The 25,820-nt window shown below is 39.5% G+C and overlaps 1 protein-coding gene across 5 annotated transcripts in view; it reads left to right on the forward strand.

Annotated features, from left to right (window-relative positions):
• Positions 1 to 25,820, forward strand: part of ELOVL6 (ELOVL fatty acid elongase 6) — a 161,497-nt gene that overhangs the window by 129,331 nt on the left and 6,346 nt on the right. For all 5 annotated transcript variants that reach the window (XM_077142547.1, XM_077142545.1, XM_077142546.1 and 2 more), the window contains one exon: positions 19,261 to 19,412. In XM_077142547.1, the coding sequence (XP_076998662.1) occupies positions 19,261 to 19,412 (152 nt within the window). The remainder of the gene's footprint in view (positions 1 to 19,260; positions 19,413 to 25,820) is intronic.

Raw genomic sequence — 25,820 nt, forward strand, 5'->3', positions numbered from 1 at the left:
GCTTGACTGCTTTGATCATTTTGGTTATCCCTGTTTTTTGATGCTAGCAGATAACAAACTTGTCCAGTTTGAATTCCCTTCTCGGAAATCTGGACTAATAGGAACAAAAAAAAAAAAAAAAACACTGGAAGCCCAAATACTGTAGAAGAATTAAAGGACAGTATAATTTTTTCTTCTTCAGTTAGCCCTGGTACACACAAATGTATAAAACCATGCATATCTATGCTATGATTTTTTAAAAATTTTTATTAATAAAACCAATCAATATACAATATGGACATTCTTTTTTTAATCACATAGTTGTATATTCATCATCATGATCATTACTTAGAACATTTGCATCAATTCAGGAAAAGAAATAAAAAGAAAACAAAAAAAATTCATACATACTGTGCTCGTTTGAAAGGATGTATGTACCCTAGAAAAGCCATGTTTTAATCAAAACCCCATTTCATAAAGGTAGAATAATCCCTATTCAATACCGTATGTTTGAAACTGTAATCAGATCATCTCCCTGGAGATGTGATTTAACCAAGAATGGTTGTTAAACTGGATTAGGTGATGACATGTCTCCACCGATTTGGGTGGGTCTTGATAAATTTCTGGAGTCCTGTAAAAGAGGGAACGTTTTGGATAATGAAGGAGATTCAGAGAGAGCAGAGAATGCTGTAGCACCATGAACAGAGTCCATAAGCCAGTGAACTTTGGAGATGAAGAAGGAAAATGCCTCCTGGGGAGCTTCATGAAACCAGAGCCAGGAGAGAAAGCTGGCAGATGACACCATGTTCACCATTTGCCCTTCCAGCTGAGAGAGAAGCCCTGACTAAGTTCGCCATGTGCCTTCTCAGTTGAGAAAGAAAACCTGAACTTCATTGGCCTTCTTGAACCAAGGTATCTTTCTCTGTGTGGATGCCTTTGATTGGACATTTCCATAGACTTGCTTTAATTGGGACATTTTCTCAGCCTTAGCACTGTAAACCAGCAACTCATTAAATTCCCCTTTTTAAAAGCCATTTTGTTTCCGGTATATTGCATTCTGGCAGCTAGCAAACTAGACCACATAGCGTACCACTTACCCCTCCCTTTCATTGATCACTAACATTTTAATGAACTAAATTTATTTTAGTTGTTCCCCCTATTATTTATTTATTTTTAATCCATGTATTTTACTCATCTGTCCATACAGTAGATAAAAGAAGCATCAGACACAAGGTTTTCACAATCACACAGTCACATTGTGAAAGTTATATCATTATACAATCATCTTCAAGAAACATGGCTACTGGAACACAACTCTATATTTTCAGGTAGTTCCCTCCACCCTCTCTGTTGCACCTTAACTAAAAAGGTCATATCTGTTTAATGTGTAAGAATAACCTCTAGGATAACCTCTCGACTCTGTTTGGAATCTCTCAGCCATTGACTCTTTAGTTTGTCTCATTTCTCTCTTCCCCTTTTTGGTTGAGAAGGTTTTCTCAATCCCTTGGTGCTGAGTCTCAGCTCATTCTAGGATTCTGTCCCATGTTGCCAGGAAGGTCCACACCCCTGAGAGTCATGTCCCACGTAGAGAGGGAGAGGGCAGTGAATTTGCTTGCCATGTTGGCTGAGAGAGAGGCCACATCTGAGGAACAAAAGAGGTTTTCTTGGGGGTGACTCTTAGGCCTAATTTTAATTTGGCTTAGTCTGTCCTTTGTGGGGTTAAGTTTCATATGAACAAACCCCAAGATTGGGGGCCCAGCCTATTGCTTTGGTTGTCCCCACTGCTTATGAGAATATCAAGAATTCTCCACTTGGAGAAGGTGAATTTTTCCCCTTTCTCACCATTCCCCCAAGGGGACTCTGTAAATACTTTTTTATTCACTGGTTAAATCCTTCTGGGATTTATCAAGGCATCACTCTGGACAAACCTACAAAATTTCATGCCCTACTCAAGGTTCCATGTACTTATGGTGTTCAATTAAGCTGTCCACATAGTTTATATTAGGAAATGCCCTAGTCAAAATATAAATTTTGTACCAAATAAACATTTTTTGCTTTTGTCTCACATAAGTTAAAAAAAGTTTTAAAATATGAATTACCATCTATTTTCAACACCTTGCATTATTGACATTCCTTTATTCTTCCTCATGCAAAACATTTTTAAATTTGTACATTTAGTCACTATCATTATACACTCTCGTATGCTATGATTTTTGAGTTCAAAATTTTCCGTAATTAATTTAGGGCCATGAGTTCCACATGCCTCATTGTGCTGGACTATTAGAAGCTTTGAATTGGGCTTCGAGGGCAGGAGAGTGGATGTTCTCAGGATTCTCTGGAGCAAAGAAGTCCCTGAAATGGGAGGTGGGAGGACCCCCAGAGCTGTCCATCTGGGGTACCTTATAAAAAGTCTCCCATCCCATATTCCCAAATGTCAGTAGCCAAGTCAGCATCTTGAGATTTTCGCTAGATTCTGAGTTGGCCAGAAATCAGACATGTAAGTGCTCCCCAAGGATTTTTGCTGGGCTTTCTTTTGAAGGAGCAGAGGCATTGAACTCTGCAAGGTAGTCACTGCCAACCTAGAGAGAAGAGTGCTGTCCATATTTGAAGATTTGGAGGATAGTGCTGTCAGGATTGAAGGAAGACCCATCTAAGCATCATCTATAAATGCTTCACAATTGAAGAGTTTAATATTGAATTTCACCTGGAGGATAAATTCCCATGACTCCTAAGAATAAAATACAAAGGATTTTTACAGCTACCACTTTGATTTAAGTCTCATTGAGACTCGCCATTCATCCTCTGAGATCATTGCTCAGCTGTTTCTTGCAAGCCTTTCTTTTTTTTTTTTCTTTTAATTATCAAACCAAAACAACATAAAAACATGAGCATTCTTAATATACAAACATTCCATTCATGGTGTACAATCATTGGCTCATAATATCACATATTAGTATATTCATCACCATAATCATTTTTTAGAACATTTGCATCACTCCAGAAAGAGAAATAAAAAGAAAAAATTCATACAATGCCATAACCCTTACCCCTTCCTCTCATTGACCACCAGTATTTCCATCTACTCAATTTATTTTAACATTTGTTCCCCTATTATTTATTTATTCTTAATCCATATTTTTTACTCATCTGTCAATATCGTAGATAAAAGGAGCATCCAGACACAAGGTTTTCACAATCACATAGTCACATTGTGAAAGCTATATCATTATACAATCATCTTCAAGAAACATGGCTACTGGAACGCAGCTCTAGAGTTTCAGGCACTTCCCTCTAGCCTCTCTAATACACCTTAAACTAAAAAGGGAATATCTATAAAATATGTAGAAATAATCTTCAGGATCACCTCTCAACTCTGCTTGAAATCTCTCAGCCACTGACACTTTATTTGGTCTCATTTCTCTCTTTTCCCTTTCGGTCGAAAAGGTTTCTCAATCCCTTGATACTGAGTCCTAGCTCATTCTAGGATTTCTGTCCCACGTGGCCAGGGAGTCATGTCCCATGTAGATGGGAGAGGGCAGTGAGTTTGCTTGCCATGTTGGCTCAGAGAGAGGGCACATCTGAGCCACCAAAGAGGTTCTCTGGGAGTAACTCTTAGGCCTAATTTTAAGTAGGCTTAACCAATCCTTTGCAGAGATAAGTTTCATATGAACAAGCCCCAAGATTGAAGGGCGTGGCCTATTGATTTGGTTGTCCCTGTTGTTTGGGAGAATATCAAGAATTCTCCAAGTGGGGAAGTTGAATTTTCCCCCTTTATCGCTGTTCCCCCAAGGGGACTTTGCAAATACTTTTTTATTCACTGTTCAAATCACTCTGGGATTTATCAGGGCATCACTCTGGACAAACCTACAAAATCTCATGCTCTATTCAAGGTTCATGTACTTATGGTGTTCAATTAATCTGCCCATATAAATTATATTAGGAAATGCACTAGTCAAAATATAAATTTTGTACCAAATAAACATTTTTTGCTTTAGTCTCACACAGAAGTTGAGGTTTTAAAATATGAATGACCATCTAGTTTCAACACCCTACAATATTGATATTCCTTTGTTCTTCCTCATGCAAAAACATTTTTTTAATTTGTACATTTAGTCATTATCATTGTACACTCTAAGCATTCCACCATCTTTCCTTCTGGTTTCATGTGTGCCCCCAGCCCTCCTCGCTCTATCATTCTCACATTCAGTTTCATTCAGTGTACTTACATTATTGTTCCTGCAAACCTTTCTGGTTTCAGTTGGTAGCTCTCTATTTCATCACTTATCAATCCACCTTTCTGTCTGTCTGTCTACCTCCCTCCTTCCCTATCTGTCTCACAGTGGTAGTGGTGGTAAATGATTTTGTTTGAGAACTAATGTATATATGTTATGATTCAGAGGGCCTGATTGATTGGTTGGGAGTGTCTCTCCTCTTCTGCATCATAAAGTTTACTGCCAAGGAGCTCACCAGATATTTCAGGCCCTATACTTCTCAGGAAGGTCCTGGGACACTCACTTTGAGGTCTGTATAGATAACTTATCTTTAGAAATACTAACAAAAGATGTGATTTGGAAAGAAATACCTTTTCTTTTCTCACCATATCCTTCAGTTGTGGTATTTGAGTGATTTCTTAAGAAAACTAAACTGTTCAATTAGGAGCAAGTTATGGCCCCAGCCTGTCACCCAATAGGCAGTTATCCTCATTAGATATTTGTGAAATGAAAATTGATTGTTTTACCTTCTTTAGTAGTCTTGTGATAATAGTAATTTAGTTACTGTGAATGACTGAAAATTAAAAAAAAAAAAATCAACCAATACGCTGTTGAAAAAGGTTGTAAACATTTGTCTAATGGCTCTTTTAGATTAATAAGCCCAAAGGGAGAAATTGAAAGGATATGGAAAACTTAGGGTCAGAGTAACCTACTCTCCTCCCCTTCTTCCTTTGTTTTGTTGTTGGTTGGTCTGGGCTGGGCTGGTTTGGCTCAGGGAGAGATTATTTATATAAATGCTACATATCATGATTCCAAGTTCTCCTCCAGTGAAATCTGCACTAAGCTCAGAATAAAGAAAGGGCATTTGGATTCTTCACGAGGCTGGAAAACCTGATTAAGAAGACTGGGGGATGGAGTTATGGTAGCAGTGCTATTAATTTTGGCACTGGAATTGCTGCTCTCTTAATGATTTGGTGATCTTCCAAAAGAAAATAAGACATATTTTTCAAATGAGCAAAGCTTTCTATAGAGACAGGATGACTAATCGCTTTTGTGATCTGGGTGAGTTGTTTGGCTTCCACATCAATCTTGACTACTGCCCTCATTTATTTCAGCTCTTATTAGTTCATACAACTCGTAATTTTCTGCCACACTTAATTGGGGTCCTTAATAGCTGTATTTGATCTACTTTTTCCCTGCTGTAAAGGCCAAGAAGCCACCACATTGCTTTATGCCTGTTGGAAAACCAGCACACCTCAGGTATGGACACACCTTCATGGTAATGCATCACATGGCATCTCATCAGTGGTTGAGACAAGAAAATAAGGCAAAAGAAGAAAGCTCACCCACCAGAAGACACTACTTTTTATAAAATTTAGCAGAACTATAAAGCTTCAAATTCAGAGAGAAAGGTTCTCCCTTAGGACGGCAGTGATGCATAGATACACAAACTTCTTCACCAGTAGCCTAAGCAGCTTCATCTGCTGTTCCCTGGAGTGGAGGCGATAGGCAGAGAGAAGGCAGGAAGATTCTTGGAGGGTAAAGTCTCCAAGGCTGTTCCTAACTCAGAGCCAGAAACGAGCTATTGGTGCTCCTAAATCAGAGATTCTGATTCAGTTGGTAAGAGATGGGTCCTGACATCAGAATTATTTGAGAACATCCCTGTGACCATAAAATCCCAACAGAGCCAAAAACCACCACCATGAATGACACAGCCTGGTGAGAAGTTCAGGAACAGCGCTAGGAAAAAAGGCGAGGTACTAGAGTCGCTGTTAGAAGATCTGGGTACTTAGTAGCTGTGAGACCGTGGGTGAGTCTTCTAATCTCTCTGTACCTATTTGTCTATAAAACACAGATAATGGTCCCCCATGAAGTTATGGTAAGCATCAAATTTCATAATGTAAAAACCCAGTAAAGTTATTTCAGTGTGAAATACCATGCTAGCTTCTACCACATTGCTTACCCAGTGTCAAATACTTGTCAGCTACGATTGAAGCTAGAGTTGTTTGGTCTAGGGGTCAAGGTGAAACAAGCAGTGGCCGCCTTCCACTCCAGTTCTAAATGGGGACTAAGGCTACTAGTGGTATCAAGAGGATAAAATCCCCTATTTCCCAAATTAAAACATAATAATAATTTGATTAACAAAAAAGAAAATCCTGTTTTATGAAACTGATCTTCATTAAAATCTCAAGGTACAATATTTCTTTTGGGAAATTCTAATTGAGATGCATTTTGGTACTAACTGTCCTTTAAAAGAACTTCTCTACCCCTCCTCATTCCCTACTCTGTCAGTTTAGTTCAGCAGTTTAGTTTTTCAAACTTGGACCCAAAATTTATTTGCCTAGCCAGAGACTTAGAGCAAGCATATTATATCCAAACTGTCGTTCCCTCCAGATGCAAGGGCTGCTCTCAGCAGTATCTACCATGTCAGACCTCTAAGGAACAAAGGGGTTATCATCTAAATAATATTCAGATCCTTAGGGCTTCTTCCATTTGGGTTTTTTTTGTCTGTTTTTCATTAAACAAAGTGCCTAGAGTTACAACTTAAGGGAATAAATTGATGCATCGGAAAATGAAGCAAAGCTAACCCGTCCTATCAGACGTTCAGTTAGAACATCTATTTCAACCCGACATTTTCTGACTGGTCCAGGGATTCATAGGAAGTGGAGACATCATAAATTGCATGCCCTCTTCATCTTTATCTTCTCCGTGCTGTAAGGCTTTCCTCATTTATTGTTTCTTCTGAAACCTTCAGAACAGACAGATTCCACTGCAACAAGTAGCATTTACTTTCTCCCAGGAGCATCATGAATAGCATCGTCAGTTACTATATAAGGGTCATTTTTAGATAAAAATTCGGTGGCTGCCACTTCATGCTTCAAGGCTGAGCTTACATGCTACTTCTTCAAAAAGCTCTTACCTCTGCTCCCTATTCTATTCTAAAATAGATTTAGTTTATATTCCCAGTACTTTTCCTACTTAACGTGTATAATTTGTTGTTTCTGTGCTTTTCCATGGTTTCATGTTGACTATCTGACTCCCCTCTGGAATAAAACCTGCACAGGGAGGTCCTAATCCACTCTGCTCTCTCCCGTTTTCCTCAGAGCCTGTGAGCTGTAGGTGCTAGTAAATGCTAATATTTGCAGAATAATCCTGGGCGTTAGGTAATATTGTCCCTAGTTTACCAATGATAAAATTACAATAACAAAAAACTATACTGAAAGCAAGATGCTAACAAATTTAGAGCACCAGATCAGCACTGAGCATTTCACTGGCTACTTTTACATTGTCTACTCTGCAGCATCCAACATCTCACATCTCCAAGCAGAAAGGAAGTTTTTGCCTAAGTAACATCCAGAACTTCAAGGTTTCATTTTTATTAAAATAATAATCCCAAGAATTACTTGACATCAGATATCAACTTAAAATATGAAAAGGCATTAGAAATGTTAGAAATGAGAATTTAAAATTAAATTTCTAATAGCTTCTGAAAAAAGCAATGGATATGGTAAAACAAAATTCCAAAAGCAGTCATCCATGCCAGTTTCAAATGTTTGTATGAAGGTAACAGTATATATGCATTTTAAATGTACACAAACTTGACCATACTACATGGCCTATTGTACTCCTAATATTTTTCACTTAATTGTGCATTTCGTACTCTCCCAAGCCAGCACCTAATGCAGATCTGATAGATTTTATAGCTGGATTGTATTTCCTTGTATGATTTATTTAATCATTCTTATGTCAAAGGGTATTTAGTTTTTGTCCTTTTATTACTTTGATATAAAAAAAAAAACATGCAACCTGGTATACTTTCACTAGTGTGCTGGTTTGAAAGGAAGTATGCCCCCTAAGAAAAGCCATGTTTTAATATAAGTCTCATTTCTTAAAGGTAGAATAGTCTCTATTCAATGCTGTGTATTTGGGACTGTGATGGGATCATCTCCCTGGTTGATGAGATTTAGTTAAGAACGGTTGTTAAACTGGATTAGGGGATGATATGTCTCCACCCATCTGAGTGGGTCTTGATTAGTTTCTGAAGTCCTATAAAAGAGGAAACATTTTGGAGAATGAGAGACTCAGAGAGAGCAGAGAATGCTGCAGCACCGCGAAGCAGAGAGTCCACCAGCCAGCGACGTTTGGAGATGAAGAAGGAAAACGCCTCCCGGGGAGCTTCATGAAACCAGAAGCCAGGAGAGTAAGCTAGCAGATGACGCCGTGTCTGCCATGTGCCCTTCCAGCCGAGAGAGAAGCCCTGACTGCGTTTGCCATGTGCCTTTCCAGCTGAGAGAGAAGCCCTGACTGTGTTCGCCATGTGCCTTTCCAGATGAGAGAGAAACCCTGAACTTCATCGGCCTTCTTGAACCAAGGTATCTTTCCCTGGATGCCTTTGATTGGACTTTTCTATAGACTTGTTTTAATTCTCGGCCTTAGAACTGTAAACTAGCAACTCATTAAATTCCCCTTGTTAAAAGCCATTCCGTTTCTGGTATATTGCATTCCGGCAGCTAGCAAACTAGAACAGATTTTGGTACCGGAGAGTGGGGTGCTGCTGCTGCAGTTTGCAAATACCAAACATGTTGGAACGGCTTTTTAAATGGATATGGGGAAGATTCTGGAGGAGTCGTGAGAAGCTTGATAGAGAAGGCCTAGAATGCTTTGGAGAGACTGTTGGGAGAAATGTGGACTCTAAAGATACCTCTGATGAGGCCCTAGACAGAAATGAGGCACGTGTTATTGTAGACTGGAAGGAAAGTGAGCCTTGTTTTAAAATGGCAGGTAATCTGGCAAAATTGACTCGTGGCTTTGGCTGGAAGGCAAATTGTAAAAGCCATGAACTTGTATATTTAGCAGAAGAGATCTCCAAATTAAGTGTTGAAAGTGCAGCCTGGTTTCTCCTCACAGCTTATAGTGAAATGCGAAAGGAAAGAGATAAGCTGAGAACTGAACTCTTGAGTAAGAAGAAACTAGAAATTGAGGTCCTGGAAAATTCTGGGCTTACAGAAAGGGAGACTCCAGAGTATAGTGCCCTGAGTGTGGATTTAACCAAATGTGGAACCAGCCAGCCATTTCAGAGAAAGTCAGGATCGGACATGGAGTTATCCAGGAAAGATTTGTGGAAACTCCTTATGTCTGATGGGCATGATCCAAGGCTACTGCATAGAAAGCCAACGAGAGTGCTGTGGGACCTGTATAAACAGAGCCGCTGCCAGTCTGGACTGAGGGGTTCAGAGAAGGGACACATTGGAGGAAAAATAACTTCAGAGGCAAAACCGTGGAGGCTGAGGTCTGAAGTCAGGAAGCCTCGGGCCAGGAGAGTGGACCCACCCAAGCCCGTGGAGAGGGTGAGTTTGCCCCAAAGGCAGAGAATGGGCCTTCCACCTCGTTGCAGTGGGAGAGTCATGCCGCCTCAGGTCTTGGAGAGAGTGAAGCACGTTCCTTGTGGTTTGGGGAGAGCCTGGCTGCCACCACATGGAGGGGTTGAGCGTGTGCCCCGGAGATGGCAGAGAGCCCGGGTGCGGCCCCAATGCTTGGAGAGGGTGGAGCCGAGAGAAAGGTGGTCTCCCCAATATCCCCCAAGGTTGCATTCAGAGAGAGGCAGGCGTAGGCATTTGGAAAGGGTGGGACTGCCACTTTCTAAAGCCCTGAGGATAAATGACTCTCAGACTTTGAAATCTAATGGACTTTGCCCTGCAGGTTTTCGAAACTGTATGGGTCCGGTGACCCCTGTGTTCCTTCCTCCCTATGGAAATGTATATATATATCCTATGAATGTTCCTCCTTTGTATGTTGGCAGCAAATAACTTGTTGTGAGTTTTCAAAGGTCCAGAGCAAATGGAGAGAATTTTGCCTTAGGACAGACCATGCCTGTAACTGACTTGATGAGATTTTATACTGTCTCTAATTTTGTACTTCATTGTATTGCTACTGAAAGGTTTAAGGTTTCTGATATTGTTATGAAGTTAATATATTTGTATATGGGAAAAACATGTCTTTTTTAGGGGCCAGAGGGTGGAATGTGCTGGTTTGAAAGGAAGTATGCCCCCTAAGAAAAGTCATGTTTTAATATAAATCCCATTTCTTAAAGGTAGAATAGTCTCTATTCAATGCTGTGTATTTGGGACTGTGATGGGATCATCTCCCTGGTTGATGAGATTTAGTTAAGAACGGTTGTTAAACTGGATTAGGGGATGATATGTCTCCACCCATCTGAGTGGGTCTTGATTAGTTTCTGAAGTCCTATAAAAGAGGAAACATTTTGGAGAATGAGAGACTCAGAGAGAGCAGAGAATGCTGCAGCACCGCGAAGCAGAGAGTCCACCAGCCAGCGACGTTTGGAGATGAAGAAGGAAAACGCCTCCCGGGGAGCTTCATGAAACCAGAAGCCAGGAGAGTAAGCTAGCAGATGACGCCGTGTCTGCCATGTGCCCTTCCAGCCGAGAGAGAAGCCCTGACTGCGTTTGCCATGTGCCTTTCCAGCTGAGAGAGAAGCCCTGACTGTGTTCGCCATGTGCCTTTCCAGATGAGAGAGAAACCCTGAACTTCATCGGCCTTCTTGAACCAAGGTATCTTTCCCTGGATGCCTTTGATTGGACTTTTCTATAGACTTGTTTTAATTCTCGGCCTTAGAACTGTAAACTAGCAACTCATTAAATTCCCCTTGTTAAAAGCCATTCCGTTTCTGGTATATTGCATTCCGGCAGCTAGCAAACTAGAACAACTAGTATACACAAAAGTTACATAATACTTCCAGCAGTAGAATTACTAAGTCAAAAGATGTGAGAGAATTCCCCGCTTTTCTTGATCCACAGGTATTTGGAAGATTTTTAAATGTTCTAATGGAGGTATCTGATTGAGTATGCCAGTAAGAAAAATGAATCAAAAGATGATTGATTGCCCAGTAGTAAAAGGAAACGTGAAACTGTACACTCTGAATTGTTAGTGGAGGAGTAGAGGAAGTAAATCATCAGAATTTCGGTTGCATTTCCTTGTTTGACTTCTGAATTACTGGATTAAAAACATGCACTCTTCAATGCCTTGTTATGTTGCTGGCTAAACACTAAACCATATTAGACAGTCTCTATTCAGGAAGCCTATCATGAAATGTGGAAATGTTTTTTGGTGTAGGCTTATAATACTAATGTGAGATGCCGATTATGCTGTGTGGCAACCACCAATCCTATATCACTTCCCAAGCCTTAAGGTATTTTACTGGATTATGTTGGTTTTTGGTTTGTTGCAATCTGTTCTGGGATCAGTGGATGTTCTTCCTACTCAACAATCTGTCAGTGTCTAAGACAAACAGCAGTTCTGGTTTCATTATCAGGAAAATCAGTGACCTCTCCTATGTTTTGTTTTGTTTTGTTTGTAGAGTAGGAGTGTAATAAAACATTTTCCATTCCCCAATCCTGGGTGGATTTAATTGCACTTACAGTTATTGAGTTAGTAGAGTGGGTGAAAGTGGGGAATAGTTGGCACTTCAGAATAAAAGGTCCTTGAAATCTTGTTTTGATGTCAAAGCTTTACATTGAAATTGAGAGCCACTAAGTGTGGTTTTATTATTTACTGGTGCTGATGTTGAAATACTTGAAGGTATTCTTGATGACTGATACCCACTGCTCCTTCTATCCAAGGCAGAATTCTAGAATTCTCAGAGTCATTACTATGATATTCCAGTTTGACTTTCAGATGGCAATAAAATTAGAATGTTAAGATACAGAGTCAATCTATTATTTCATTTTGCTTTGTTTTGTTTTGGTACATTAATCAGAACTTGAATTTGAAAGATTGGCCATATCTTTTGCACTTCTTTGGAAAGGAACTCAATGCTTATATTTGAAAAGGAAAAAATCTAAATCAACCCGAAAACAAACGACTTCTTTTCTAAACTTTTACTTTAAATGTTCCAACATCTATTTATATAGCCCATGATATAGCCAAAAAGAATCCCAGTTCACAAATATATATATACGCAGACCCTCCCCTAGTATTCTCTGTTAGCACCATTTGCACCTGTTAGAACTTGACATTTTTTAATATTATACATGTGTTATATATTTTTTATTTACATCATTATTGTCTCCCCCAACAGGCTGCAGAGAAAGATTCTCTCTCTGCCCCAGTGAGTGCCATATTATCTCTTCCTAGAGGTCATCGATTAAGTGTTGAATCAATAAATGAATGAGTATTTTTACACTAATCCCAATGCCAGTGTGTTATACACAGGTGTTTTGGTTTGCTAAAGCTGCCAGAATGCAATGTACCAGAAATGGGTTGGCTTGTTTTATAGAGGGAATTTATTATGTTACAAGTTTACACTTCTAAGGCTATTAAAATGTCCAAACTAAGGCACCAGAGAAAGATACCTTGACTCAAGAAAAGCCAGTGGGTCCAGAACACCTCTGTCAGCAGGGAAGCCATGTGGCTGGCATTTGCTGGTCCTTTGGTTTCTGGTTTCAAACAGCTTCCCTGGGGTGTTTTCTTTCTACATTTCCAAATGTCTCTGTCTGTGTCAGCTCTGAGTTCTCTCCAAAATGTTTCCTCTTCTACAGGACTCCAGTAATCTAATCAAAATCCACCTTGAATGGGCGGAGGCCATCTAATGAAAAAGTCATACCCGCAATTGGGTGTGTCACATCTCCATGGAAACAATCCAATCAAAGTTTCTAGCCCAGAATATTGAATCAGGATTGAAAGTAACATGACTGCCCCCACAAGATTAGATCAGGAAAAAGGACATGGATTTTCTGGGGCATCTAACAGTTTCAAACCAGCACAACAGGCAGAGAGGGATTGATGCTATATTGTAGCTTCCTAGTAAAGCCTTATAAACCAGTACCATTGTGATTTTTATTTAGTGTGTCAGTTGTGGCTAAGCACCTATTTTAAAATATATTTAAAATCTAATATATGCTTGTTTTAACATAGCTGAAAAATGCAGGCATTTATATAATTAAGAAATAGTTGTTTGTAAATAAAAATTAAAAAAAAAAACAAAAAACACTGAAGATCCTACCCCACCCCACTTGCTGGCCTCAGAATGATCGCACTAGCTGCCCAGTGGGCATTCCTGGCAACCCCCAGAGGACAAGCTGTGGCAAACACTAATGATGAAGAAACAAAGCTACTTCTGGAGTAGGAATCCAGAACAGCAGTTTGAGAAGAAGCACTTTAGCTAATTAGGCTGCAGTGTCCTCCAGATTTCTCACTGTGTTGTGCCTAATGAGGTGGGGAGAAGAAGCATTGACTGCTCCTGCCCCTAAGCTCTCTGCTGCTCCTTTAATTCAAAACTGGGTTTTGACAAGAAAATTGATATATTGCTCCTCCTAAAAAAAAAAAAAATCTTTTATAAAGCATAACAGTCTGACCTCACAGCTGGGGAAAAAACACGTGTTGCAGACATCGGCTGCTGTCCTTGGACACAGTGGCCAGACTGTCAGCCTGTTTGCAACTTGATTTAGCATAATCTATCATTTGATTGATACATTTCACATGAGCCACTGGCTTTTCTATACCAACATTCTCTCCTTTTCTGTACAAACATCCTCTCTTCTTCATGAAAATTCTGTGCAAAAATGCTCAGTTCATATCACCTTGGGGACTTACTGTCACTTTCTTCATGGGGAAGTTGGCTTATGAAGTAAAACACTTAGCAGAGAGAAGTAGAAGTTCTCAAAGCAATAGAACAACTTAAACAATTATTGGCACAAATCACATACTCCGTGTATCAGTTTCCTTGACTCTGAATTAGAAATAATTAACCTTCTTACCTGGTGCAATGGGATGAGAGTAGGGAAAGTGATTTTTCAAAGTGAAGGATGGACAAAGTAAAGCAGCAATAATAATACCAATAATAAATAATAAAATTTTTTAAATAATGCAATAAAAACCGTTTTAAGCATCTGCATGCCGGGCTGTATTAATTCATAGAATTAATTTACCAGCTTTGCTATCATTACCCTCATTTCAGATGAAGGAAGACTTTGAGAAGTTAAGTAACTTGCCCATGAAACTAGTCAGTGATGGACTGAACTGTGCGCCCCAGTTTGGACGTGTTCTCGGTCTCGGTCTGAGCCTGTTGGGTGTGGACCCTTGTAAATAAGATCTCTTCCAGATGTGACTTCAGTTAAGGGGTGGCCCAACTGAGTCAGGCTGGGCTGTCATCTGGATTCCTGGGTCCTTTATAAGCAGAAGGAAATTCAGACAGAGAAAAAGAAGCCACCGGGAGCAGCCAGAAGGAAGTCAATGGGACCTGCAAAAGAAAAGGGAAGACACCACCATGTATCTCATTGTCATGGGATGGAAAAACCAAGGAACCCCAAAGATTGCTAGCCAACCAGAAGATACTGACCCCAGGAGGAAGCAAGCCTTGTAGCTCCTGAAACCGTGAGCCAATAAATTCCTGTTAAGCCAACCCTTTGTATGGTATGTTTCAGCAGCCAGGAAACTAAAACAGTAATAGAGCTGTGACTGGAGACCAGGGTACCGCAAGCTTTTGTTAGTGGTTTAGAGCAGTCAAGAAGAATTTTGATGCTATGTCGAGGCATGGCCAAAAAAGTATCAAGATTGCCTAGCAGTGTCTGCCATGAGTATAGGGAAGGACGGAGAGTAATGGAATATAAGCTGCGTTTTTGCCTGCAGCATCACGCTGTCTCTCCAGATAATGTAATTTAGGGAGGAAAACACGTCTCCCCAACTTAAAGTATATTTTGGTAAAGTGGCACGATGTAAGGGCGCTGTGCCCAATTATAATAAAAAGCCACATGGTTCCAAAGTGTGCAGTGGCTGAGATGTGCCAGGGGCAGAGCTGGTGACTTCCCACAAATAACAATCACCCCCATGCCCAAGCAGCCCCCCCAGGCTCCCCAGCAGTAGCATTGTCACAACACAACAATGCGCCTTTGCCCACAGACACATGTGGGCCCAATGGCTGGCACTGACGGTTTCCCTGAAAAGTGCCATTGTCCTCTGTTCTGAGTCAGGCTTATTGTTCAGAGTTTAAGGAATGAGGCTATGTATAGATATGTATATACTTGCTGTCAACAATATTGCAGGTCACCATGAAACCAAAACTTTCAATTCTACGACGTTCTGAGGCACCTTCTCCACAACCTCTCCCTCCAAGTCGTGAATACCTATCGCCCCTCACTCTTAGACCACTTCCCCCGAAGTCTCCCAGGACCACCATCAACCAGAGTTAGCTGATTGACTTTTCTGTCATCCCAGCATCTAGCACAGTGCCAACACTTTTTAATAATTGAATTAATAAACTAAACTGCAGATACTTAAGAAATTGGGTATAGATTCTGAGACTCAGGAAAATGAAAGGAATCATTCCAAAGGTGCTTTTCCTAGGTCTGCTCTGATTATGTGCAAAGCACACAGTCTAGCAGCAAAATACATTCTGAAGGGCTCTGGGCTGGGCGTGTCCTGCTGGGCCTGGGGTGAGCAGAGAAGCAGATGCTTGCTTTGTAACTGAGAAATTAGGATTTAAAGGATGATCTTTTTTTTTTTTTTAAAGCAAGTTTTTGTTTGTTTGTTTGTTTTTTTTTAATATGGGCAGGCACCGGGAATCGAACCCGGGTCCTCTGGCATCGCAGGCGAGCACTCTGACTGCTGAGCCACCATGACACGCCCTAAAGGATGATTTTGATTACTGAATCATATAGATATTCCATTTTGCTTTCTGATAGATTGGAGTAGACAGACGGAAATACCCGAAATCTTTGAACTGTAATCCAGCCGCCTTGATCTCTGATAACAATGTATAGTCTTTATGTTGTGCCCCTGTGATTGTAAAAATCTTGTAACCAACCTTCGTTTGTACCCGTCTATCCAGTTTTTCAACTTTAGAGTCTTGTCGTCACTACAGACAGCCCCTAATGTTTATTAATGAAGGGTCTTGGGTCAGCCTAAAACTAACCCACCCCCAAGAAGTTATCTTGATGACTAAAACTGGGTGTAACCAAAATGGGCCCACCTGACACACACAGTAGCCTGATATTAACTACAAGTCACCTATACCTTATTATAATACTAAAAATCATGCCCATCATCATATTAAGGCTGCTATTTTCTTGCCTAGGTTCAATGGCCAAGCATGTCATCAACCTTCTTACCTCGTGCAATGGGATGGGTCAACAATTAGGTCCCCTCTAATTGCATCATCCGGAGCCGCTGTGCTCAACATGCTACACCCTGCCCATCTTTTGATGCTATAAAACTATTAGAATTACTGAAGTTTGGGGAGACAGATTTTTGGGCCAATAGGTCATCTGATCCTCCTGCTTACACTATGCCTAGTAATAATTTTTTTCTCTCTTTGAAACTCCAGTGTCTCAGGAATTGGTCATTTAAGTGCATCAGGCAAAAGAATCTACTGCGCTTGTCCCATAACATCTTTATAAAATATGCTTGGTGGTTCAGAAAAACCATAGACCTGACAAATGTGTCATTTGTATGTTTCATTGCTTTTGGCTTATACAAAAGTTACTGACAATCCCCCACCCCACCCCTGTGGAAGGTAATATGGAAATACACATGTGGCATTTTTTTACACCCTGGTATGGAAAAAACAGGTAACCGGTCTAATACCCAATTCACCAGCATTATCTAGGCTAGATGCAGTTTATTGCCATGGAGGGAACTTCTGCACAAAATGTTAACTAGTGTTCAAAAGTCTATGGAATATCAGGCCTTGCATTTTTTGTCCACTGGAATGCTTTGGGGTATAATAAAAAGCCAAACTCAGAATGGCCTATACAAAAAGGAGGATCTGTTATCTCAAACAGAGGAATCCTAGAAATGAGGAGGGTTGATGAATTTAGCAGCTCAGTCACACAGATCTACTTTGCTATCCTCTCTGAGTTAGCCTTTGTCCTTAAGCTAGCTACCTCGTATTTGCAAGATGACTGCTGCAGTTCCAAGCAATGCACGCTTAACAGCAAGGAAACTTTTCCAAAAGGCCCACAGTAGCTCTCTCCTCACATCTCATTGGCTACAACTGAGTCCACACCCATCCTATCCCGGTAGGGGAAATGGGATTACCAAAATTGATTTAGATAATCGAGATTTACTACTGAGTTAGAGATAAATTTATTTTTCTTGGGAAGAATAAGAGGTTGGGAGAACCTGAACAAAATTCAGGATTCTCTTAGTATGGAGAAGGAGGAAAGGACTCTTGAATAGGCTACCAGGAGTATCTGCTGCATATTTCAGTGGAAATGCCACATCTATATTTCCATATTACCTGCTACAACAGCTAATCCAAGTGTCTAAGATGCAATACCTTGATTTGTTGATAGAGGCAATTTTTCATGTTAAACTTTTGACAGGAGCCATCATCTGCTGGTTTAAAGACAAAAAGGAAGAATCAATTTGAAAGTCTTCACTATATAACTTTACCAATACATATCAGCTCCCCATTTCTTTCCCCTAATCAGAACAGTTTTTTGGAAGCACGAGAAAGTAAGAAGCATCCAGCCACAGAGTGAACAAAAGAGAAACCTTCCCCAGGCAGAAGGGAAAGGCCTATTTAGCATGTGCAAAGGCCCTGAACCAGGAAACAAAGTGACTGAAAGTGCTGGAATGATTGGCCCAGAGAGCAGAAAGAGATTGGCAGGAGGTCAGGGTAGAGATGGGGAAGGGTCAAGCCTGTCAGAGCCTCGTAGGTCTTGATAAGGAGTGAGGGCTTCATTCTAAGAGCAGTGAGAAGCCACTGAAGGATTAAGCAGATCTGCAAAAGTATAAAAATGACAACAATAATCCTATTCAGGATCATTTTATGTGGTGGAAAAAGTAACACTTTCATATAAGCTGATTGAGTACAACTCACTTCAGACCTGTTTCTTTAGCTGTTCTTTGATAAAGATTTCATATCATATTTTCTCTTTTTTTTCCCCTCCGTATTTTCAACAATCTTTCACTTTTTCAGCAGTCTTTGTTTAATACCTGTGTGTTCCACATATGTTGGGAGCACATTACAGGGCATTGAAAAACTACGTTAGAGCAGAAGTGTGTACTAAGTCCGTGGGTTCCAGATTTATTCATGGTGCTTCCCTAGTCATTCAAGGACCTTCGCAGACAAGGAAAGATTTGGGTTGTCAGATGTTGCTGTTCCCAGTTGACATGGAACAAGCAGACATTCTGCCTTCTTCTTTCAGCTCTTATACCATAAACAGTATTTACAGGTTGCTCTAAAATATTCTGAAGGCAATGATACTGTTTCTAGATGGGATTAAATGCAGTCTCTGAAAAGTAGTCAAACAAACCACATCCTAGGGAATCATCGTATGCCCGTTTAAGGAAGAAGCAAAAAATATAAAGCTCTTTAAACAGAAACATAAAATAAACAGTATTTATCATATTGATCCAGTGAGCAGAGGCTCTCTGGAACTCGTATTTCTCCTAGAAGCAATGGTTTCTTATCTCTGCACTGGCAGGCTCCCTGGAGGCACCTGGGGAACGTGATAGTAGAGGGAAGCTTCGAAGGAAGCTCCTTTTGTCCTCTGTGAGAAGGATGGATTAGAGAATGGAAAAGGGTAATCAAGGACAGTGGTTTGGAGGCTGCTACTGAGACCTGTATTGATAGGTCCAGTCCAGATGAGAGAAAGAGTTGGATTAAAGAGATATACAGAGATATTCAGGGGATAGAGCCAGTGAGACTTGGAGAGTAATTGGACAAAGGACAGAGTTGAGGCAATTCCAAGAGTTTCCAGCAACCAATGATATCTCAGCCCCAATGGGTAGTTCTCAAATTGCTGAAATATAAAGGACATGAAAGTTTCTAATGATATCCTGCTCTGGATCCATTTCCCATTTTCATGACCTCTTTTTTGGAATATTGATAAAGGGTAGTAACTAATGCCTCTAGACTTCAGAATAAAGACCTGTAAAATGTCATTAGCTCTTACTTATAGGACATTCTAAGATACTTCAGGAGAAATTCAAGTTTTTATGATTAATCTATGCCTATTTCCTAAGTATAGTTAATGTCACAGGTAAAATTAGTTTCCTGAATGTTGTTTTTTATTTTCTCTCTCTCTCTCTCTCTCTCTTCATTATGAAGTATATTTGGTGCTCTTCGAACTGGTGCTTATATGGTATACATTTTGATGACCAAAGGCCTGAAACAGTCAGTTTGCGACCAGAGTTTTTACAATGGACCTGTAAGCAAATTCTGGGCTTATGCATTTGTGCTAAGCAAAGCACCCGAACTAGGTAAGTGTCTCCTCCTCTTCCTTTTTTTCTCCATCTCTCTTTGTAACTACACAGCAACAGTATTTATTTAAGCAAAACAAAAGTTTTTGACGGTCCTGTTTTAATGATTGCAGGAAAGTTACATTTATTAAATTTGAGTTATTGACTGTCTTCCATTTTCCTTTTCTCTTCCTGTCCTTTTAAATAATTTTACATTGTGTATATTAAGAGCAAAATAGTTTACATAGAACATGCAGATTTTTCAGCACTACCAGAAATACACTGCCGAGAGCTTGTAAAGTATACACAGCCCCTTTAAAGCCCATTAACAGCTGAGCTAATATTAAAATATGGACGAGGCTATTTCCAAGCCCATATCTAAACATACTTTCCTCTCTGGAGCTCAGATTAGGAAATTAAGCTTTTTATTTGGGTAGCCTCATGTTCTCATTAACCAATGCTAAGGGTTGGTCTCTGGTGTTGTTTGGTTTTAATCATCAAAGAGAAGAGCCTTGGGGAAGGGGAAACTAAGCTCGCCTCCTGGAAAATTAATAGAAAATACTGGCTATATTGATAAATTTCTAAGGTCTTTCCTTCAACTTTTGTTGACCTTGAATGTAAGTATGGCACAGGTTAAAAGAAAAATTAAGTGACAAGCATTTGACATGGACATTTCTCTAAGAAAATACTTTCATTGCCAGAGAAAGGGATTCGCTGGTGTTGGCCACTGCCCCACTAACTGCTGGATATATTTTTAAGGGAAAAAAAAGGAACAACAATTCACCATTGTTTCTTAAATTATTTTTATCTGGAGTTAAGTAAGAACTGCATGTATTCAGTACAAAATATTTATTTAGAGATTGCATACTCTCCTCTGTGCCCCCTAAAAAAAGATATAATTCCATTACAAGGCTGCTATAACATTAGCTGTCAGCAGTCTTTCTGGAAGCTGCCTCCAGTTCATGCATACAGGCTATGAGCTCTCTATGTGGGTCAGTGACTTACACACTTTCCACCCATCTGCTGCCTATGAGTAACTGAGAATTGATTGGAACCTACTGCTTTGACCATTATCTTCCCAGGTTGACACATGCATAAACAAACACACACAAACACAAACACACACACATACACTTCCTATGCAAACAAGAGCCTTGGAAGGAAAGATTTTAATATGGATTCATTCATTAATCTACTCAGTAAATTTCTATTAAGCACTTACCAAGGGCCAGGCATTTAATTGGAGGCTAGAAAAGAATGGGTTTTTGTCTAGAAAGAAGTTTATAGCAAGAGTTTTATGAACCAAACTCCACAAGGCTGTTTTTGATACTTGAATTGGGACCACTAGATACAAAAATCTTAGGCTAGAGAAGTGCTTTTCACACGTGGATCTGCAGATAATGCCTGGAAGTCTGCATATGTTATATTCTGGAATTTAAAAATTATATGAGAATATTTTTGGCATTTCATGGATCAATTTAAATATATATCTTACTGGATCTATTTATTTCACATTGATTTTGTTATTTAAATTGGATTCATAGAGTTCCTGAATTAAAGCACTTGTTCCTATGCAAGTGTTGGTCTGAGCATCTTAGGATTTTATGACTTTTTTCTTTAAATAAATAAATTCAGACATTATTACAGTTTGAAAATTATTCAGGTTGAGAAATAATCATATATCCTGCCACATTTGCCTCACATTTGATTTATGATGCCCTACTATTTTTTTGTTAACAATTCTTTCTTCTTTTCAATCACTGAATTTCAGTTTTAGAACAATTCAGGAAACTAAGATTTTGGAGGGAAATAGTTCTCGTACATGAAGAACTCTATTACATGCTCCATTTTTCTGCAAATAACTATTGGTTGGATTAACAAGCACTGTCACAGAAACAAGGTTGTGTTTGGTTTTTTTTAGCCATAGATCAGCGTATTTATATTTACAAAAAGCCACAAACATGCATTTTTCTTTTATTGGAGAACTTAAATAGATGTGTAAACATTAAAGGGTGAGGATTTTAAATCAAAGTGAAATTCTAAATTGTCTTACTTTGTTTTGAAACTCATATTCTTAGGCAACTGTGACCAAAGAAATATTTTTCTGTCTTCTAAGTTGAGTTCAACTGCCCAGGATATATGTTATTTACCCATTACAGCACTTCCTCTGTATCAGATTTTGGAATATGAATTAGTAGCAACACCAGCATTTTACTTAAAGGAATTATTTGCAAGCTTTTCTTTTGAGGATTTTCGCCTTCAGTAGCACAAGCATGTGCAAAAGAAAGGACAAAGCATTTCTTTGTAAACTTAGAACACTTGCAAACTGTATCGATTCTTACTTTTCTGAAAGTTGGTCAACAATTAAACAGTATCTTCTAAATGACAGAAAATCCCCAAAGCATACTTGACCATACTCCCATCTCAAAACCAAAAAAACATTCTCGATAATTAAAGCAATAGGTCTTTACCTCCTGCGTTCTCTTTGAAGAAGACCGGTTGGTATGATTAAAAAAAAAAAAAGGCAAACAGATTTTTTTAGGTACAATACTTTAGGTGCTTCTATTCTGTAATTGCTACCATCAAGGTACAAATATATCCTTGCAAGACTGATGTCTTTCAGAAATCATTCAAGGAAAAGAGATGAGTGGTGGGTGAAGGAAACTAGGTCACATGAGATAATTGTAAATTGTAATCTTGCCCTATTAAGCTTAGTGGAAGTGCCACACATTGAAATTTAGGGGGAAGCATGCTTTTTTCTCTTCCTACATTTTTTTTTAACATAGTACGTGATAAAGCTCAGATACTGCAAGGGCTGATTACCTGCATTCTGAGTTATCCAGTTGTATTTGAGGGGAATGAAAACAGTCCATTCTACCTTTTGGAGGAATAATTCATCGAAGCGTTGAAGCTATCCACAGTAGTCACTTTTCTTCAAAGTCATGATACCATCAATGTACTATGTCCTCCTTACTTCTATTCCAGATTGAAATTAAAGTTTTAGCTGACCAATAGGATTCCTAGAGAAGATTTTGTGCAGTACCCAGAGGTGCTAGTGCTCTCATCCTGTCTGGTGTTCTTTGTTGGTTCTGATGATGCTAATTTATCACCACACCTTAATTTAATCTAGACCAGATGTGAGACACACACCTCACCGCTCCATAGCCTGTGTTATAATTGAGCCCAGAAGGAGATGCATTCAGGTCTGCTATTTACAGTTGATCAGAGTCTATGCCATTGTCATTTTAATTCCTTTCCTGGGAAAAGCCTCATGCAAGTCATTTTAGATTGGATATCAAATAATCCACCCTTTCATGGTTAAAATATGGGATTGAAGTTTAGATAAAGGACTGAAGAGTTGGAAAAAATAAATCCTTATATTGACATACCTTTTGAATGAAACTAGCTGGTGACACACATTTCTCCATTCAGTTTCAGATCCATTATATAGACATTTTCATGTTCCTAGCACCCTTTTTCAATTTTAAAATAAGATTTATTTTCTTTCAGATATTCTGGAGTATATTTGACAATAGCCTTCCAGAGGGGAACTGCTGAAGCAAAACAGATTTTTAAAAAATCACGTGCAGGTTAGGTGTCCTCAAGACAGCCATCCTCTAGCCCTCATTTAGTGAACATGTTTGCTTGAATGCCTTTTCATTCATTCTGGACATTAAATTCCTTCTCAGTTTTTCACTCTTTAGAAAACCTTTTCAGTAGCATGTAATTAAAAGAGATTTATCTGTTTGAATTATTTTTTCTTATATTGGTGCCTTAAGTCCTGCATTTCATTAATCTAAGATTCTGAGCTCCCTCATGAGCTCAGAAAGAAAAGGGCTTATGAGTTAAAAAAAAAAAAAGGATAAGTTTTTCCATGTTCAATATAGAAGCTGTATTTTCTCTAAAAACCCACATGCCGGCAATTTTCACTAAACTCTTGATAGATAGCAAGAAGGGCTTTCTGTTTCAGCAGAAAACAATGAGCTCATTTCACTGAATTACAGGGTTACAATCTACTGTAACAAATGAGGGGAAGAGACCCACCAACCTGCTTTGTGTGTCAAAATCTCCGAGCGCCTGCTGTTTGAATTATATTAAAACCTGCTGAGACTTAGTTTTGTGCAAACTTGGAAACATCTGCTCTGAGTCTAGGTCCTTGCTCAGTTGAGCTTGCCATTGTTTTTGAAACTCTGACTCAACAGCTCTCCAGCTAATTGTGAAGTGGAATGTAGCAGTCATGACAAACGACACACGCATAGTGAGCTCTGTGTCTCTTTGTGGCTGTGAGGGTGCTTGGAATCTCCAAATGCTCATAAGCTTTTCCATAGCTGCACAGGAATCTGCGCTGAACAGGCACATGTGCGATGGTAAAAAGAAAAGCAACCACAAGGTAGTTGAAAGAGGTGATACGACTGAGAAGTCTGAGTAAAAAGTCGTACTGCTTAGACTTGGCCAGAATCCTTTATACAAATGTGACAATCAGACCTTTGGCCGAGATGGTTTGCATTTCTGGGTCAGTCTTCAGTTTTTGGCTAGCCACTAAATACCACAAGTTGGCACAATACTAATTCATGACAAATCAAATGTGATGTGTGATTTCCCCAGAGGAAAGAAAACTCATAACCGTGAGAGCAGCATGGTAAAGATATCCGCTACGATATCAGCATGGAACCATGAGAGGTCTCTGTAAGCCCCTCTGCAACTGTACCAGCTCCCCCCTCTCCTGAGAGGTTACTAGTCTCTGGGTCAGCTGCAATAGTGGGACAATGACCTTGATATGCCATCGGACTGGCACTTCTGGGAGGTCTCAGAACCATTACTGGGTTATACCCATCTTGATTACTCCATCTATCTATCATCCTACGTATTTTCTCACACACACAAAAAAATAGTAAGCGAATTCACATTAATTTTGCTTTGAAGATTTTGTGACACCTGCTGCCACCCCACCTGGTAGGTTAGAAACACCTATTGTGTCTCAGATCAAGCCTGAGTGCCCCCACCCTTCACCCCTTTCTTAAGGTAGGTAAAATACAAAACAATTCTCAACTCCAGAATTATGTATTCTACTTTCCATTGCATATTAGCCCATTCTAATTTGGCCTGTCTTTGGTTCTTTGCTACTCTCCTCACATAGAAATCATTCTTTAGGCAATAAAGTTTTAATATCCCTTTCTTAGTGGGGGTTCCAGAAAGCGATGGTAGAGTTAAATTAAATCTAAAGAATCAGAGGTTGAAATGCATACTTCTTTATAGCAAATGACTTTTATTACCGTGCCTTTAGATATTGTGTGCATTTTATATTTCAGTGGTTAGTGACTCATGAGAAAACATTCTCTTAATTATGAATGACTAGATTTGTTTTTAATATGCAATTCCCTGAACTTCCACCTTCTTTACTGGGTACAAAGGTAGGCCGGAATTATTGTGTCCATATTATAGTCTACAGAAGAAAGGGAGCCAAGAGTAGTAATTGTACAGAAGTAGTGGATCTTTGACAAGCAAAAATAGCACAGTTTAATACCAAGAAGTAGACTCCACGTCTCCTGACACCAGTTTCGTCCCTTACGTATACATGTGAGAGTTACCATCATCATCCAGCTGTATCAGCCTGGCTGACATTTATGGTCATAATAAAAGTCAAGCATCTCCCAAGAGGGAAAAGGTCTTCAAAGAAAGTTTTATAATAGGTTCAGAAATGCAGCAACTGGCAATGTTCCTTTTCTGTTCTAACAAATACTTCATAATGTTTAACAACCCAGTAGGGAAATAAACTAGTAGCTCCTGCTGAAAGGAGTTGGACCCCCAGCTCTATTATTCCACCATGGCCATCAGAGCTTTCTTTGGTTTTTTCCTAATACTAAGCATTTTAGTGCATGCATGAAGTATGAAGAGGGCTAAGACAGCGTGGTTTTACTGAGGGGGAGGACTCTCTGTTAGCTCCCTTTGTGCTAAATTCATCCCAGAGTGAAAAAAGGGACCTTCAAGTTATATGAAAAGCAGTCAGGTTTGAATTCACCTAAGGCCCTGAAGGATGTTGTTTTTTCCCACGTCTGATCATATAGATAAGAAAGAAAACTATACATCTACCTGTATAAATCCTTTTTTTTTTTGGCATGGACAGGCTCCGGGAATCGAACCCCGGTCTCCAGCATAGCAGGCGAGAATTCTGCCAGAGCTACCGCTGCACCGCCCTGTGTAAATTCTTATTATATCTCACATCCCAGCAGCTATTCCCTTTTTTCTTGATCTGTTAACAGAATTCAGATATACTGATACCTGATACACTTGATAAGAATACACTATTTTGCTCTTCGTTTTTGCGGAAATGATCTACAATATATTTTTCTGACTCTCTAGACTTTTCAGAAAATCATTGTGGGTGTATAGGGTCTACCTACCTGAGCATAATTCTAATTTCTAGAAGTA

Source organism: Tamandua tetradactyla, chromosome 24 (genome assembly GCF_023851605.1).
Source record: "Tamandua tetradactyla isolate mTamTet1 chromosome 24, mTamTet1.pri, whole genome shotgun sequence".
In the NCBI taxonomy this organism is placed as follows: domain Eukaryota; kingdom Metazoa; phylum Chordata; class Mammalia; order Pilosa; family Myrmecophagidae; genus Tamandua; species Tamandua tetradactyla.